General features: G+C 36.0%; 1 protein-coding gene across 1 annotated transcript in view; it reads right to left on the minus strand.

Annotated features, from left to right (window-relative positions):
- LOC107707572 (formin-binding protein 1-like) overlaps positions 1-16,624 on the minus strand; it is a 56,834-nt gene that overhangs the window by 7,745 nt on the left and 32,465 nt on the right. Inside the window, exons 2-10 of the mRNA XM_016511639.1 lie at positions 13,516-13,631; positions 10,975-11,025; positions 9,283-9,430; positions 9,120-9,182; positions 6,863-6,967; positions 6,254-6,286; positions 5,644-5,790; positions 2,647-2,850; positions 2,046-2,198 (exon numbers count right to left, since the gene is read on the minus strand). Of these exons, the coding sequence (XP_016367125.1) occupies positions 2,046-2,198; positions 2,647-2,850; positions 5,644-5,790; positions 6,254-6,286; positions 6,863-6,967; positions 9,120-9,182; positions 9,283-9,430; positions 10,975-11,025; positions 13,516-13,631 (1,020 nt within the window). The remainder of the gene's footprint in view (positions 1-2,045; positions 2,199-2,646; positions 2,851-5,643; positions 5,791-6,253; positions 6,287-6,862; positions 6,968-9,119; positions 9,183-9,282; positions 9,431-10,974; positions 11,026-13,515; positions 13,632-16,624) is intronic.

Consider the following 16,624-nt stretch of genomic DNA (forward strand, 5'->3'; position numbering starts at 1 on the left):
TTTCAGAAAGGCGGGGCATAGAGGAGAAACAATAATGTACAGTATGTGGAAAATAATGTGTTTTTTGAACCTTAAACCACATAAACACATTTCATTACACCAAATACACAAAATAATGTTCTTTTTAGCAACATCATATGACCCCTTTAAACCTTCGCAAAAAACAATATTTGAAGAGTCATCGTTTGCTCTTTTGTTTAGAAAAGGTCAGACTGGAACTCTTTGAAGATAATTAAAATGACTTTGATGGACACTTTTCTATAAAAAGATTCACAATTGGATGTTAAACATTTCTGGTAAACAAAATTGGTTTGGTATTTATCCAAAAAGCTTTGTTCTGTATTTAAAAGAACTTCAAAGGAGAATTATTCAAAACACGGAGTCTCCCAGACTAAACTCAATGTATATATCCATTAGACAATCCTCTCATGTTTGTAAATTTATTCTGTGTTCCCATCCTCAAGTCTATTTTGAGAGACGTTCACAATTACGGCGATTTATAGTGTTAAAGTAACGGCAAGTTACTGCAATTTTCAATGAGAGAAACAAGCAACATCAATCATGTCAATGCAAAATTGCAGCATCTACCAATGAGAGTGCAGGCAATGCAACTTGTGTGACTAAAATTACTGTCAGTGTAGGGCTGGGTTTTGACACAAATTTCACAATTCAATTCGATTCTCATTCACAAGCTTGCGATTCGATTCAATATTGATTATTTTGGATATATATCAGGTACAGTACATGCCAAATTTTCTCAAGGAAAAAAAAAATCTCAACTAATGTTGTAAAATATACATGAGAGTCAGTTGGTACAACATTACTATAATATTGAAGGTTTATACAGTTTATTTTTCTATCTGACTAATGAGTTTATGGTAACAGAATGGTTTTTTTTTCAGAGGTAAATGTGACGTTAAAGGGTTAGTTCACCCAAAAATGAAAATTAGCCCACAAATTACTCACCCTCAAGTCATCCTAGGTGTATATGACTTTCTTCTTTCAGACGAATCCAGTCGGAGCTATATTAAAAATTGTGTTTGATCTTTCAAGCTGTTTAATGCCACTCATAAGTCATCCGCCCGGAGCTGCTTCTGTGTAGGACTGTTGGCGCAAGCTACATTAAAGTGATTATTACGTTTTGAATATGGATTTTTTTCTTACAAAAAAGCATCTATTCGCTACAGGAGGCCTTTGTTCACCCCCCGGAGCCGTGTGAGACACTTTTTGTTTATGGATGGGCGCTTTCTATTTAACTTCTTTTGGACTGATGCGTGCAACACCCGCTGAGTGGCATTAAACAGCTTGAAAGATCAAAGACAATTTTTAATATTACTCCGACTGGATTCGTCTGAAAGAAGAAAGTCATATACACCTAGGATGACTTGAGGGGTGAATAATTTGTGGGCTAATTTTCATTTTTGGGTAAACTAACCCTTTAAGTGACATTGTTTACAAGCCGTTATATTATAAACACAGATTGAGCATGATGACATTACATGAGACAGGATACGGATTGTAAAGTTGTACTCTTTCTTTTAACTTACCTTACCAATGCACAATGCTTATTGCGATTTATTGGATGGGAAGTACCCTTCAATGTTCCGTCCATTAACTGAAAACAGGCTAGAATAATTGATTCTTGGGATTTAGGAATCTATATCGTTCCTTAAAATGAGAATCGATTATTATCGAGATATCGATATTTTGTACCCAGCCAGTCAGTGTGAACACAAGTAGAAAAAAAATACTAAGCTGTGCATAAAAAAAAAAAAATCAAGACAAAAAAAAAAACACCCACCCAACACACCCTCCACCATGTTCTGCTGCTTTATGCAACAATCAAACCCCAGAGCTAAAATTAGGGGCACAGCTCTTTGGACCCAGATAAAGCATTATTCCTTCACTCAAAAATAATTGTGATTCACACTTTCCTCGCGTGCAGGAATTAGCTAAACCTTGGGTGAGAGAAACCGGCCCAAGCATAAGCACTAACGTCATTATCATTGCAAACCCACACACGCCAGATCCGGGCCGACTCTTACCCCTCTTTTCACAGCTCGGAAGGATGGGATCTTAGATTTTGCATTTCTCATTTCGGATAGATGGTTAGCTATCCGCTCTGTAGAAAATTTAGGAGGCTGGAAATGGCCAGAGGGAAAACTCGGGAGGGAAGGGGGAGGGATGGATGGGGGAAGCTGGGACAATAAAGATTTAAGGTGAACTACTAACCAAACACAAACAAATGAACATGCAAAACTATAATCGCTCATCTAGCTAGTTAAATGCCTAAATGAACGACGTCTAGCTTGTTAAATGTTGCTTAGAAGCAAGTTTTAACTTTCATTACATCATTCAAATTAAGGGTTTTTAAAAACAAGAACTACTTTCAAGGGAAGGAAAAACGTGAAGTCATGTTGTTAAAAAAGACATGAAAAGGTCAGGAAGTTTGTAGTTAGTGACAGCATAGGTTTGAAAGCAGAAGTTAAAGTTTTACCTAGCCATATAATCCTTTACTGTTCACACAAGCCAAAGCAGAGAGCCTGGACATCATGCAGACATTTAATTCATCACCTATTCTGAGCAAATGAGCCTTAAAATGTAACAGAAAGTTGCTTAGCAATGAAAAGAGTTTGTGAAACTCACCTTCGGTTTCTTCCCAAAAAGCCAGAGTTTGTTTTTGGTCCTGCCAACAGCGTGTTTAGGGTCCGGTTTGCCTCCTTCCGTTTTGGGGGTCCCAATGGTGCCATCTGATCCTGTTCGCTGGATGTTCTGACTGAAGTCCTCAAAGGGGAAATCACCCGGGGGTTCAAACCCTGACTTGAATGACTCCACTACAACCCCAGAATCCTGTGGGACAGCAACAATATGCATAACCTTTATGTAGAGCCAAGTGCAAGAATCATATACTACAATTCAGACGTTTGGAGTGTTCTTTCTTCAGCAACAATACATTAAAATTATTTAAAAAGATGGGGACACCTATGTTGTTAGAAAAGGTTTCTATTTCAAATAAATGCTATTCTTTTAAATGTTCTATACATCAAATAATCCTTAAAAATTATCACAAAATGTTTCCACCAAAATATTAAACCGCACACATCTGTTTTCAAAACTGTTAATCAGAAATGTTTCTTGAGCACATTGGTACCACACCTTTATTTATTTGCACTCTTGAACATCAAACACTTGACACTTTCAGTTTAACAGTACTATAAGCATAAGCTCATTCCTTTCAAAGACTGAACTAGCAACCTTATGCTTACCACCAGCCCATATCACTATGTCACACCATCAGTGGCAGTAATATACTGCATGGAGGGAAAAGACATTGCAACAATGCAAATCTTGGGAGAAAAAAAGAGAGACCTTGAAGGGTTAGTTCACCCAAAAATTAAAATGAGTCTGTGTTTTACTCACACCCGAGGCATCCTAGGTGTATATGACTTTCTTCTTTCAGACGAATCCAGTTGGAGTTATATTAAAAATTGTCCTGGCTATTCCAAGCTCTATCATTGAAGTCAGCAGTGCATGAAGTGAGTAAAACACAGCCTAATTTTCATTTTTGGGTGAACTAACCCTTTACCATGGAAGAATCTATGTATCTACCTAATGTTATGCGAAGGAAGGAACAGTGAGTACTATAGTGTTGGTGAAATGAGGCACGAGGCAGGATGGTTAGCTGGTCTGGGACAACTGTGTTTGTCAAGGGTGTGGTACCATTACAAAGAGATCTGGCTTCGTGTCACCCATTTAACAGCCTCTACGAGCCTCTCTTGGCCTCAGCATTCGAACAGAGGGCATTAGGAAATCCCAAAACAACGTAAGCGAGCTCATAAATAAAACCATAAACAGAAGCAGGTCATAATCAGACCTGATTGGTTTGTCGCTGGGCAGGGCAAGTATCCACCAATGAATTCAGGAAAGCGAGGAGAAGAGAGGAAAAACAAGGGAGGCATGGTGCTATGGGTGTTACCAAAGAAACAAATAATTTCCGAGTATGAGGATGTGAACTGCTCCAAGCAGAATCTTCGAGCTGCCATCTTGAAATTACAGTAATTCGCCAAAATGTGAACGCAGCATTATTCCTGGTATAAAGAAAGAGTTGTGCATAAATTAGTTGCTTTTAAATCCTAAATTATTTAAGAGACCTGGAGGGGTATCCTAACCTAGTTAGGAGCTGCTAAATGTGTGTGTTATGAGCACTGAGATCTTGTCGGAAGATCAGTAGGGCTATTAACTCAGCATAGAGTTGCAGAGGATATTAACACATCTGAGGCTGCACACATAGCTGATCAAGAATAAGGGGGATCCTCTTTAAAACATAACTTACCATGGAAAACTGGCTAAAAAAAAATTGGCTAGTGGGACGAAGGATTGGGCACCTGTATTTAAGAAGGCTTAGACTTCACTGAAAGTTATTTTTAGTTTCTTCATATAGAGCTGAAGTCCTGCTTTTTGCGTAGAACTGTCTGACTCCAAAGTCAAAGCAATTCTTAAAAGTCCTATATCAACCTTTCAAAGTTCGGGCTCGATAAGATTTTTTTCCAAAAAGGAGGCATTAAATTGATCAAAGGTGACAGTTAAGACATTTATAATGTTACAAAAGATTTATGTTTCAAATAAATGCACTTTTTGAACTCTTTATTCAATAAAGAATCCTGGAAAAAAATATTGTTTTCACAAAAATACTAAGCATATTATAATTATTTCTGAAGGATCATGTGACACTTAAGACTGGAGTAATGGCTGCTGAAAATTCAGCTTTGTCATCACAGGAATAAACTACATTTTAAAATATATTAAATTAGAAAACTATTATGTTAAATAGCAAAATTTCACAATATTACTATTTTTTACTGTAGTTAGCCTTGTTGCGCATAAGAGAATTTTCTAAATCATAAAAATAATAATAATTTAACCAACACTAAATCTTTTAACAGTAGTGTTTATACAAGAACAGGACAGAAAGAGAGAGGAAGACTAAAACAGGGCAAGATAAAATTGTAATCAGTGGTTACGGCGCCACAAGCGACCTTTTCATAAGAATCAGCGTTGGCAACAGCATTAAGAAAATGAGCAACTTATGTTTCTCTCATCCTCCCTGGCTCTCAATCATCCACTCCCTCACTTCCTCCCACCCACTCGCCGTCTCTGATAACCCCTTTTTTCTATCAAGAAGTGGACCGCAGCTCCCATGGAGATCACAGGTACAAAATGACCTCAGGGAGAAGTATGGTATATTTCCTTAAATTCATAATGGAGTGTAATAAGTTACTTGAGGCAACAAATGGATGAAGGCTGGTTATCAAAGCATGTTAGATGTCATAACTACACCTAGTTTTTTTGCAAGCAACATAAATATATATCAAAGAAGTTCTGTAAGATCTTTTAAAATGTTTTTAAAAGAAGTCTCTTATGCTCACCAAGCCTGCATTTATTTGATCAAAAATACAGTAAAATTAGTAATAATCGGAAATATAATTAAAATTTTAAATAACTGTTTTCTATTTTAATATATTTTAATATTTTGTTTTTGAATAGCAGTATATATTGTTAATATTTAATTTAACTAGATTTTTTACCATATGCAATTCTTTTTTTTAGGGCCCTTAAATATTTTAATAGCATTTCAGTACTTACCCTACGCTCGTCCACATTTTTAGCGGCAGTAACCATGCCCTCCAAGCATTTTGAGATAATGGGAATGACTCTTCGTTCCACCTCAGCAAAACTCCGGTACATCTCCCCAAGCTTGACCGTCCGCCGTTCATCCATGTCTTGCAGATTCTACAAGCACACAGACACAGTGGTTCAACTACATACACAAAACTACACTAGTCGTTTGATTTATGAGATCGTTTCTGTGAGCAGTCACAAACCAAATGCAATTTATTACAGTGTTATTGTTAACTGAAACTACTAAAAATTGTTTGTTAATTGAAATAAAGCGGAAATAAAATATAAATATTAGATGATAAATTTAACTTGAAGAAATGTTGCCCTGTCAACTAATGGGAATTAGATAAGTTTAAATACTAAAATTATTAAAACTGAACTAAATAGAAAGATTAAAAGAAAAGAAAAACATTAAAGGGGTCATATGATGAGATTTCAATTTTCCTTTCTCTTTGAAGTGTAAGTTTATCAACAATTTATTCAGTGAGTATAGTCTTTAAAAGCTTAGCCTTTAAAAACTTACTAAAAAAATGTAATTGAAATATCAGAAACTACAAATCAGGGATATCATCACCTTGAATATCTGAGGGATGGCCACGTTGAAGATTTTTAAAGAGATTTTTTTTTTTACCAATTATCCAAATAATGTTTAATCCTAGAAAGCTATTATTATCAGAGGACACGTGAGCATAACGGTTAGCAGATCAATGAATGAGAGGGCAGCATTACCAGAGTTGCCCATTTACCACACCTTGTTACAGCACAGTAGGGCTATTGCAAACAGAAACAATACTGTACTACATAGATGTTTCCTGTCAGCTCGATTTTTGAGTGGACTTTGCTGTTCCGATGAGCATGAACGGTATATGAGTGGAGCACTCACATGGGCCGTGAGCGACTGAGCGGAGCACACACACGCATAGAGCGGGATAATACGCAGAGCATCACACCACGTGAAAGTGAATCCTGAGCGGTGAACTCATTTTCGGCAGCCGGAGTTTCAGTGCATCTCTAATTATTGGCGACATCAGAAATGGATATTATATAATAGCTGCTTTTTTTGAACATTTTAGCAATTTAAAAATATTAAAAAAGGATTTTTTACACGGCACCCCTGCTCTCGACAGACGGCACCCTGGTTGGGAAACACTGATGTAGAGTATATCAGGATCACACAAACTACCTTTTCCACCTCTGACTTTGTGGCGTTGATATCATTGTCTAGCCTTTCGTAGATGAGCTGTGATTTTTCGGCCTCTTTGCATTCCCGTTCAAATTTCTTTTTACTCTGTAAAATCCATACGGAAAAGGAGAGATGTTTTTGGGCTGTCAAAACTCACATGACGCATTTCCTGCAACACTAAGTGAGCATTAACGATCTTCCTGCATAAAATACAGTCGTATATTTTGTCATGTTTTGATCAAGTAGCAACATAAATACAGATAAACGTACAAACAAACATCCAAAACAGTACAGAGAGTGAGAGCGATAATGAAATTTGTGTAACAGCTTCCAAAGCATCTGTGTTTCATTTCGTGACAGTGCAAGAATGAGGAATACCTATGTTATTACGACATGGCCATTCTCAATGCCAGATTCAGCTGTTGCTGGCCTTTAGCTGCAGCAACCATAAAGCTGCAAAAATACTCCAGCCGTACAGAATATGAGACGCACTGACAGGCAGGAAATGTACAGGATGCAGGAATGCAGGGTATGAATCAGAGAGAGAGGGAGAATGGAAAGAGAGAGCTTTATAACTTGAATGTGGTGCAGGAAGGTTTCCATTTGTATACTGCCAACAGTTTTTGACACATTCTTCTGTTTTATACTTGCACATAAACACACACAGATATATCTGGATCTCAGGTCACAGCTGGAGGAGAGGTTGTGAATCGGTCACTTGCACTCATTGACACAACAGTGCATCTCAAATAGAGCTGATGCTATTACAAAACTTCTGTGGTTGATACTAATACCAGTACAATTTCACGTTTCTCATATTCAACTTCCAAAACATAGCAAAAAATAATATGCCACTGAATATTAAATCAAAAGTATAGATTAAAGCTTCTTCCTTGCTTAAAAACACATTTTTTCCCCTCTGAATATTACTCTTCAGCTCTTGGTCTGCGAATTGTAGTTTTGTTATGTTTGTTTGTTAATTGTCCATATTATTATTATTAATATTATTATTCAGTAGGGGTGTAACGGTACATGTATTCATACTGAAAATTTTCGGTACGGGTCTTTCGGTTCAGTACGCATGTGTAACGAACAAATCATTCAATTTTTTTTTCAGGAAATGCAGACAATAAATGCCGTTTTGATGTTCTTTGATGTGGCGTGACAGATCGCTGTATAGAAGCCTCAGTTCTGACGGAAGTGCTGAGCGCGATCATCCCTTCATCATTACTACTAGTTTTAACGCGAAATATACATGAACGAATATCTCATGTATTCGATCAATCAGTGTTTCAATTGCGAAAAGACGTCATTAAAACAGCTTGTAAACAAAATGTCACGTAGCATTTCAATTACCTCAGGCAAGTCATCAGTGTCTACAGCTCGTTATTTGCTAGAGAAATTAAGTCTAGAAAAGAGCATTTTGAGAAACATTATACTTCATTATATTTTACTTTACCTGATAGTGATGTCTTAATTATTTAATATATGTTTAAATAAATCTTTTATGAAACACGTTATGACAGCCACTGTGTAAATGAATATATTTCAACAACAACAGAGAAATTGTATAAATTAGAAGTTCATTGAAAAACTACATTATGTGCAATTTACATGTTTGCATTAATTTATTTGAGTGTTGATTATTATAGTTACAAATAAATATTTTCGGAATTTTCGGCTTTGTTGTTAATTGTATCCTTAATGTAAAATGGCTCCCTATAGTTTAGAGCAGAAGCTGAGGTAGATTGTTATCCCTAATAAAATTTTAATTGTAATTTATCTGACTTAAAAAAAAAAGAAGCTATTTGTTCAGTAAACCATTGTTTAATTTAAAAAATATATATGTTTAGTTTTTTTCTCTCCTGCTGTACCAAAACTATACTGAACCGTGACGTCAAAACCGAGGTACGTAACCATCATGTTTGTGTACCGTTACACCCCTATTATTCAGTATTTAAATTATGTAAACACTGCTTCATGGTTTTAATTATTTAAAGTATTTTTTTAATAAAGTCACTACTAAAACAAAGGAAAAAAGAAACAAATTGCAATGAAGAGAACAAAAAAAAGATGCAAATTAAACAAGTTTTTGGAGGTACTTGTAGTAGTATAAATTACTCACACATAAAAAAAATGAACAAAAATATTTTATTATTATCCCCCCACCCCCCACCTGTTTCAGACATAATCGACTGTAATTTTTTGGTAGCAAAGTACCAGTACTTCTGACATCTCAAATCTCAAAATGACTCACGTTGTCCATGTGTTTCCAGCACTGGTCTAGATACTGTTGGGTCTTCCGTCCCTCCTGGAGATGCTGTTGATCAGACAAGACACAGCAATTTTTAAAAATACAAACCTGTATTGAACTTCACCAGAGCGTGCAGGTGTCTCAGGTGCATGTATTTGGCACTCACAAGTTTTCTCTCTCCCTTCATGTCCTGTGAGTACCTCATCAGCTCCCCATACACTTTGTGCCCCATCTCCTCAGCAACGACCTCTCGCTGACCTGCGTAGTCATTCAGCTCATTCAGTATGGAGTAGAATGACAGACAGGATGTGAACCTGCAGGAAAAAAAATATTCAACAATGAAGAAAATGGTAAACATGATCTGTTTACATCTTTTATTTATTTTTATTGGCATAACAGCATCAATGACCATTTTTAGGGCAAAATCAAAGTAAAACACTGCAATAAAAACTTAAATTTTTGGAATTTCTTGCATCTGAACTAAAGGCTTATATTCTAATATGAGACATTAAGAGAGATGTCTATGCCCTCATAAAAAATTACGTGCATTTATTACCAGTCGCATGCAGCTTCTTCTCAAGTTGCCATCATGGGCCCTGGGGGCCGGCAGACTCTATCTGTATGTCGATATTGACTAAAGGCCAGTCTGCAAGGCATGACTAGCTCACTATATTTAAAAAAAACCTTTACAAACATGCACACACTTTGCAATGTGTGTGTATTGGGAAGGCTGGACGGAGTTTTTTTGTCCAAAGCAAATGGCCCCCACCTCCAGGGCTGAGTTCTAATCGGCGGGCTGTCTGTACACTACATGAATGTCCTGGGACAAAAACACATGCTGGGAGAAATTATGCCTATCTAATGGAATTCATTACGGGATATGTGAGGGTCTGGAGCTGACACCCAGCATATACTCCCGTTTCTGCTTTCAACCTAAAACTACAGCCAACAGGGGAGAAACATGCTGCTTAGGACAGCAACTGCAGCCAAAACATACAATGAAATGATATCATGAGTTCAAATTTAAAGAATTAATGGTAGTTCAAACATTTATTTTTATATTTCCAGTTTTGTAATATATAATATACTGTATATATATAATATACTGTATATATATATATATATATATATATATATATAATATATATACATATTCATATACACACACACGCATATACACTACTGTTCAAAACATTTTTAATGTCTTTTAAATAAGTCTTTTACGCTCATCAAGGCTGTGTTTATTTTAAAAAAAATAATAATACAATAAATACAACAGAACACAATTATAGTAATTATTACAATATAAAATAATGAATTCCTGTGGTGGCAAAGTTGAATTTTCATCAGTCATTACTACAGTCTTCAGAATCACATGATCCTTCAGAAATAATTCTAATACGCTGATATACTATCAATGTTGGAAACGGTGCTGCTTTATATTTTTTTTGGAACCCGTGGTACTTTTTTTCAGGATGTTTTGATGAATAAATGTTAAAAAGAACAGCATTTATTCAAACAAGAAATGTTTTTATTCATTTTAGATAAACTATCTATGAGGAAATAGACTGCGGAGTGATATGAGACACACGGAACTAGCTATCTATATAGGAAATTACATTCTGTGGATAATGGTCAATTATACAGTTTGAATATTTGACCAAAATAATGTCCTGACTGACCAAACAGAATCAAATATTCTAGAAGTATATGTAATAGTCTGTTACTACCTATACACAATTAACTTTTTTTGTCATCATCCATTAAAAGCGTAAAAAGCTGTGAAAATAACCACTTGAGAACCACTGGAGCACGCTAGAATAAGTGAAAAGAACCGAAAGTATGCAATTTATCTCACCTGGGCTCATCATCTTTGGAGCGCTTAGGGCAATATTTCTTAACCAGACTCCTGTTGGGCAACAAAAAGAAATATTCAGAACACACAGATAGACACAAAAACAGCACATGTTATGAATAGATCAAACAAAACTACTCATTAGGGATTATAATATACCTTAACATCAAAACTAAAGTTATTCATACAGCCACGAAGACAAAAAGGAGTCTGTCAACAGTGTGTTTACTTTGTGCATCAGAGAAGTAAAGTAGGCCATGGTAAATAGGCAAAAAAAAGTGATGGTATGCTAATCTGTCTTCCCTCTTCCCTCGTCCCACGCAGTATAAACTCATGGGAAGGAGCGCAGAAACAAATCTTATGTGGGAGCTCTTGAGAGAAGCTGCACTGCTGTGCTCAGGCATGTTGCTGTCTTCAGGGATGGGGGATGGTGTGGGGGGTCCGCTGAGTGTGCTCAAGGAGTGGGACGGCCCTTCTCCCCAACCCAGACCCCCATCGAGCTGCATTAATGATGTTTGGCACTTCCTTTACGAAAGCTTCCTCAAATCCACTTCATGAAATCAATCAAACAAACACTCACTTCCCCTCTCCTTTAGTATGGTTATGATTAGTACACTCATAACCAAAGTATCTCAGAATCTATTTTTGATTCAGACGATCTTGCTGAATTTTAGGGCTGCAGTAAAAACATAAGCATCTAACTGATAATCAACAAACAGTTGTGGAAAAATATGCTGTGTGCACTTCAAGGTTTAATGTTAAAATGTTTTTTAACACAATGAATAGTAGCGGCAGGAACAGAGTCCAACATTTTGTATCACTATGAATAATTTTATATGTTATGACAACTCTATGTATTTTACATTTTTACAAATAATTTTGACATGATTATTTTTAAACTTAATACTGGTTATTAAATTAACAGATTTATTGTCATCAAACAATGTGAAAACTGAAAAACTAAACATTTATTAATATTGTTAGCATATTTTTTTTCCATTCTAAATATTTATAAACGCTTTTTATAAATACACATATGCATGTTAATAAATAACATACATTTTATGTTAATTTGCATGTTAATTTATAAATACATCTTTTATAAATATAATTACTAACATTATTTATTTAACTTAAACAGGATTTGAAGGAAACAACTGGACAATATGCGGAACAATATACTTTTGATAAAATGCTGCAATAGCTGACTTTTTTTCAACAGATTAATCAAAGAAAATATCAATTGATTAATCATCCAAAATAGTTGTTATGTGCAATCATGCTGAACAAATAAAATATATAATGCAGTAATACATGATTAATTTGAAAAATAATATTAAAATCAAACAAGGGTACTGTGGTTCGGCTCCATTCACCCCTTACTATGGAAACCCTTGAGAGAGAAAACAGTCTGGGTGTTGCCATGTGTGACTGGCCGTGCCTCGAGGGGGGTTTACAGAGCAGTGTGGGACCTGACAGGTAGAATGAATGTGGTACTACACTAGAACCTTCAATGAGATTTGAGAGGGGGAAGAGGAGCGACTCTATAACCGTATCCGGGCAACAGCAGAATGTCTACAGGGACAGAGACATCACGGAAGAGGAGAGAAAATAGGAGGCCACAGCTGCAGTCATTGCGTGTCCTTTGGCGAAATCACGGTGTGTGTCTCGTTCTCAGTTTGATCTCATTTCAAATCTTACAACTTAGAGCCTGCAGGGATTTTTGACCCCTGATTTGTCGCTCACCCCTCACGCTGTATCTCAAGGCAAAAACCAATATTACCACACAAGGAACTGATGGAGGGGGGAAAAAAGAAAGAAATCAATAACATGGGTCAAACCAGATGTGCTCATTAGGACAATTAAAGCCCTATTATAAAATGGATCATTCCGCTATAAAAATTGATTGGACAAGCCACATTAAAAACATATGCACACCTGAAATGGCACATCAGTTAAATATTATAATAATTTGCAAAGATATAAAAAAATGTACAGCACTGTAAATGACTTTTCCATTTTTACTATCAACCTTTATTTACATAACAACGGCCTTAACATTTTTGCTGCTGCCAATAATAAAAGCACACGAGATTGATTAGTGTGCATTAAATTATTTTAAAGCAGATTTAATGTACATTTTTAAATAAGCAATATTTAGTGTGTTCATTTTAATAGCAATATCACCTCAGATGAAGAGTTAGATATTGTTAATAAATTGTTGTAATGCCTGTAAACTTCAGGAATGAATCAGGATGGACCAAACTCATTATTATAATATACTGGGCTTCTTTTTGACCAATTAGTCAACTAGTTGTTCAGGAAATTGACCCACTTGACTCTATAAGCTTGTAGTTATGTGCATCTCTTGTAAACATGGCTACAAATATTGAATCTGAACCAGTGCATCAGTATCACTCACTGATATCATTCATTTTTTATTAACCTACTTATTTCATGTAATCAGAACAATAAAACCCCTCACTGACATCAGATGAGTCATCTACAGAAGTTGCCGTTTAAGGCATGTTGTTAGATGCTCACCGTAGCTGCTTTGCATAGGCCTGCTCGATCTCCAGACGCTCCTTGACGAACTTTGCATAGCGCTCTAGGAAGTCGATGCCCCACTGTGAGTGTTTGTCGAGATTGTCGAACTGGTCCTGATCAAGGAAGAAAGCAGAAAAGAGAAAGAGGTCCAGTGAGAGGGAGTTTGATCTGTCACTGGGCTGCTGGTGCCAGACAGGAAACATGAATATGGAAGGACTTGTTTGAAGAATATTAAACATTTGCAGGGTGAGTGCAGAATATAAATCAACGCTGAATAAACTTTCACATTGCAAACAAAGATTGTTTCATTGCTTTGAACACATTTTCAACCAACTCAAGAGGAAAATCTTTTAAGAGACGTTTTAAGGCAAGGAATCGTTTTAGCAAATATGATTCTCCTCTGCAGTTATTTAACCAGCTATAAAAACATATACAGGTTTGTATCAGCCTGCTTTACAAAATCTCACTGCTTTTATCTGTTATTCCAGGCATGCTGAGAACGATTCCACCACCTTCATCCAGCCAGCTTGGATGAAGAATAGGGTGAGCTGAAAGTTTCAGCTCAAGACTGTTACATCACATTCCTCACCACCAACCCGACAACACAGACATGGTGGATCCAAACACAGTCCATCTGGGTTCTGAGCGACAAACAACCCTACAGAGGAGTAAGTGACACCTACAGCATTACATTCAAGGACTATTTCTGGTAAAGCCTTGGACGTAGCCAGACTGAGCGTGAGAACACCTACAATGGCTTCTAAAGCAAACACAGAATAGCTAAATAAATTACATATAGATACATATTATAAAGTATTATTGGCTTTATTTTAAAAAATATGATTCCCAATGCACACAAACTTCCCAGAATACTGAGTGCTCTGTTGGTTACGGTTTACTTCCTTTTTAATTATATTTTTATTAAATATTTATTTGTGGAAAATACTTTGTCATCTAAAGTATAAGTATGTTTATTTTACAAATTTATGTTTTAATCCATTTTCAAATGTTTTAAAATTTCTTAAATATTAATTAAAATAAATACAATTATATCGGCTTTATATCGGCCATTGGCCACCCTGCTTTCCAAGATATCAGCTGTCAAAAAACCAATATTGGTCGACCACTAGTTACAGCATGGAGCCCTGTGAGGTCTCAGGCTGAAGACCTGCCTGTATGAACTGAATGTGAATGCAGCAACAGGCTGTATAGGCTAAGTTTGTCTTGGGTCAGACAGGGCTTTCTGGTGATGATGATGATGTTTGAGAAGTAGAGACTGAACGAGAGAGACAGACAAGCTGTGTATTCGCCCGAGGCCGAGCCAGTCTGTTCACAGGGGGCACAAGACAGTGTATATACTGTTCAACATGAGACAAGAGAGACATAGTAATGCAGCTTCAAAGGATTCATCACAAATCCAAAACTACGTATGTGTCATAATAAAGTATGATATCACATTATAAATTTATAAAATTTTTCCTAATATTGGTGACTAGTCAACATTTGTCAAAAAATAATGACCATTCAGTTTTAAGGTACATTACATGGGAGCTACATTACAGCTAGCAGGGTTTGAACCTACAACCTTTGTATGACAGGAGAGAAGAGGAGAGCTTTGTTCTGGAACTGACTCTGTGAGACAGACTGAGATTAGATGCAGTCAGCGTACTTCCTCCACTGAAGAACAATGAACAGACGTCTTTACGGCACCTCACGGAGCATGGAGCACAGATTACAAGCTCATTTAATCAGCCTCACCCTGAGGACTTCTGATGAACATCATCAGGAATAGAACACACGACTGATGAGAAACAAAGTGAAACCTTGGGTGAACCCAGCAAAAGATTCCTGACTATTGTGTGGTTACACCAAGGACATACACAACAGGATGGGAATGGCACATTAATACATTGACCCCAACAAAATTAATAGAGTATTCATTAAGGATGCATATTTAAATATAAATTATGATAATCAATACAAATAAGGCAATTATTATTTTAAATAGGCTATATTAATTATTAGAGATGCACTGATTGCAATTTTCTTGGCAGATTCCGATTTCCGATTTTTTGTTAGTGTGATCTGCCGATACCGATTTTGCCGATTCCCTTTCTAAGAACTATAATTGACAGCATATACAAACAAAAATATACTTTTCTTCAATGCAAAGTTTTATTTTCATAAAAAAAACACAAGTAAAAATTCAGTAATAAAATAAGAACAAATAAAAAAATTGCAAACAAAAGCACAAATAAATGCAATAGAATAAAGGGAGCTATGAAACTAAGTTTTTCAGGTTAAGTAAGTTTTTATTCAGGTAAGAAATACTACAGAAATTAAAGTAATCAAATGTAAAATAACACATCCAGTGTTATTTTACATGTGATTAATTTCTGTAGTCTTCATTGTAAAAATTAAATACAGATTAATGCTTACCATTACAGTTATAAAACGTATTATTTTCTTTGTCTTTTGTTCTTTGATTAACATGACAGACAGCAGAAGGAATATTGGACTGCGGTCCCTTTAAGAGTTTATCCACGGACCCATACATTTTATAACTTTAATGGTAAGCATTAATCTGTATTTAATTTTTACAATGAAGACTACAGAAATTAATGCAATCAAATGTAAAATAACATTGGATGTGTTATTTTACATTTGATTACTTTAATTTCTGTGGTCTTCATTGTAAAAATTAAATACAGATTAATGCTTACCATTAAAGTTATAAAACGTATTCACTCAAAAGCAGAAAGTGATTTTCTTTGTCTTTTGTTCTTTGATTAACATGACAGAGAGCAGCAGGAATATTGGACTGCAGTCCCTTTAAGAGTTTATCCACGGACCCAATATACTGTTACACAACATGCGTTCTCGTTCTCAACTATTTAACATTCCAAAACTTACTGTGTTTAACTGGATACTCGCCAAGATGGTCATTTTGACATAATTTTGTATGTATTTGAACGTTTTAGCGCAGTTAGCCACTCATTTTGGTATTTGTGGCTCACAAGCTGTTTGAGACTGAGCGCGGCTTGTGCGCTCCACTAATATAGATCAGTGGTGGTGCGCGCGCGTTTGGTATAAGCGCGAAACCTGC

This window comes from Sinocyclocheilus rhinocerous, unplaced genomic scaffold (assembly GCF_001515625.1).
Source record: "Sinocyclocheilus rhinocerous isolate Xijiao unplaced genomic scaffold, SAMN03320098_v1.1 scaffold1166, whole genome shotgun sequence".
NCBI lineage: Eukaryota > Metazoa > Chordata > Actinopteri > Cypriniformes > Cyprinidae > Sinocyclocheilus > Sinocyclocheilus rhinocerous.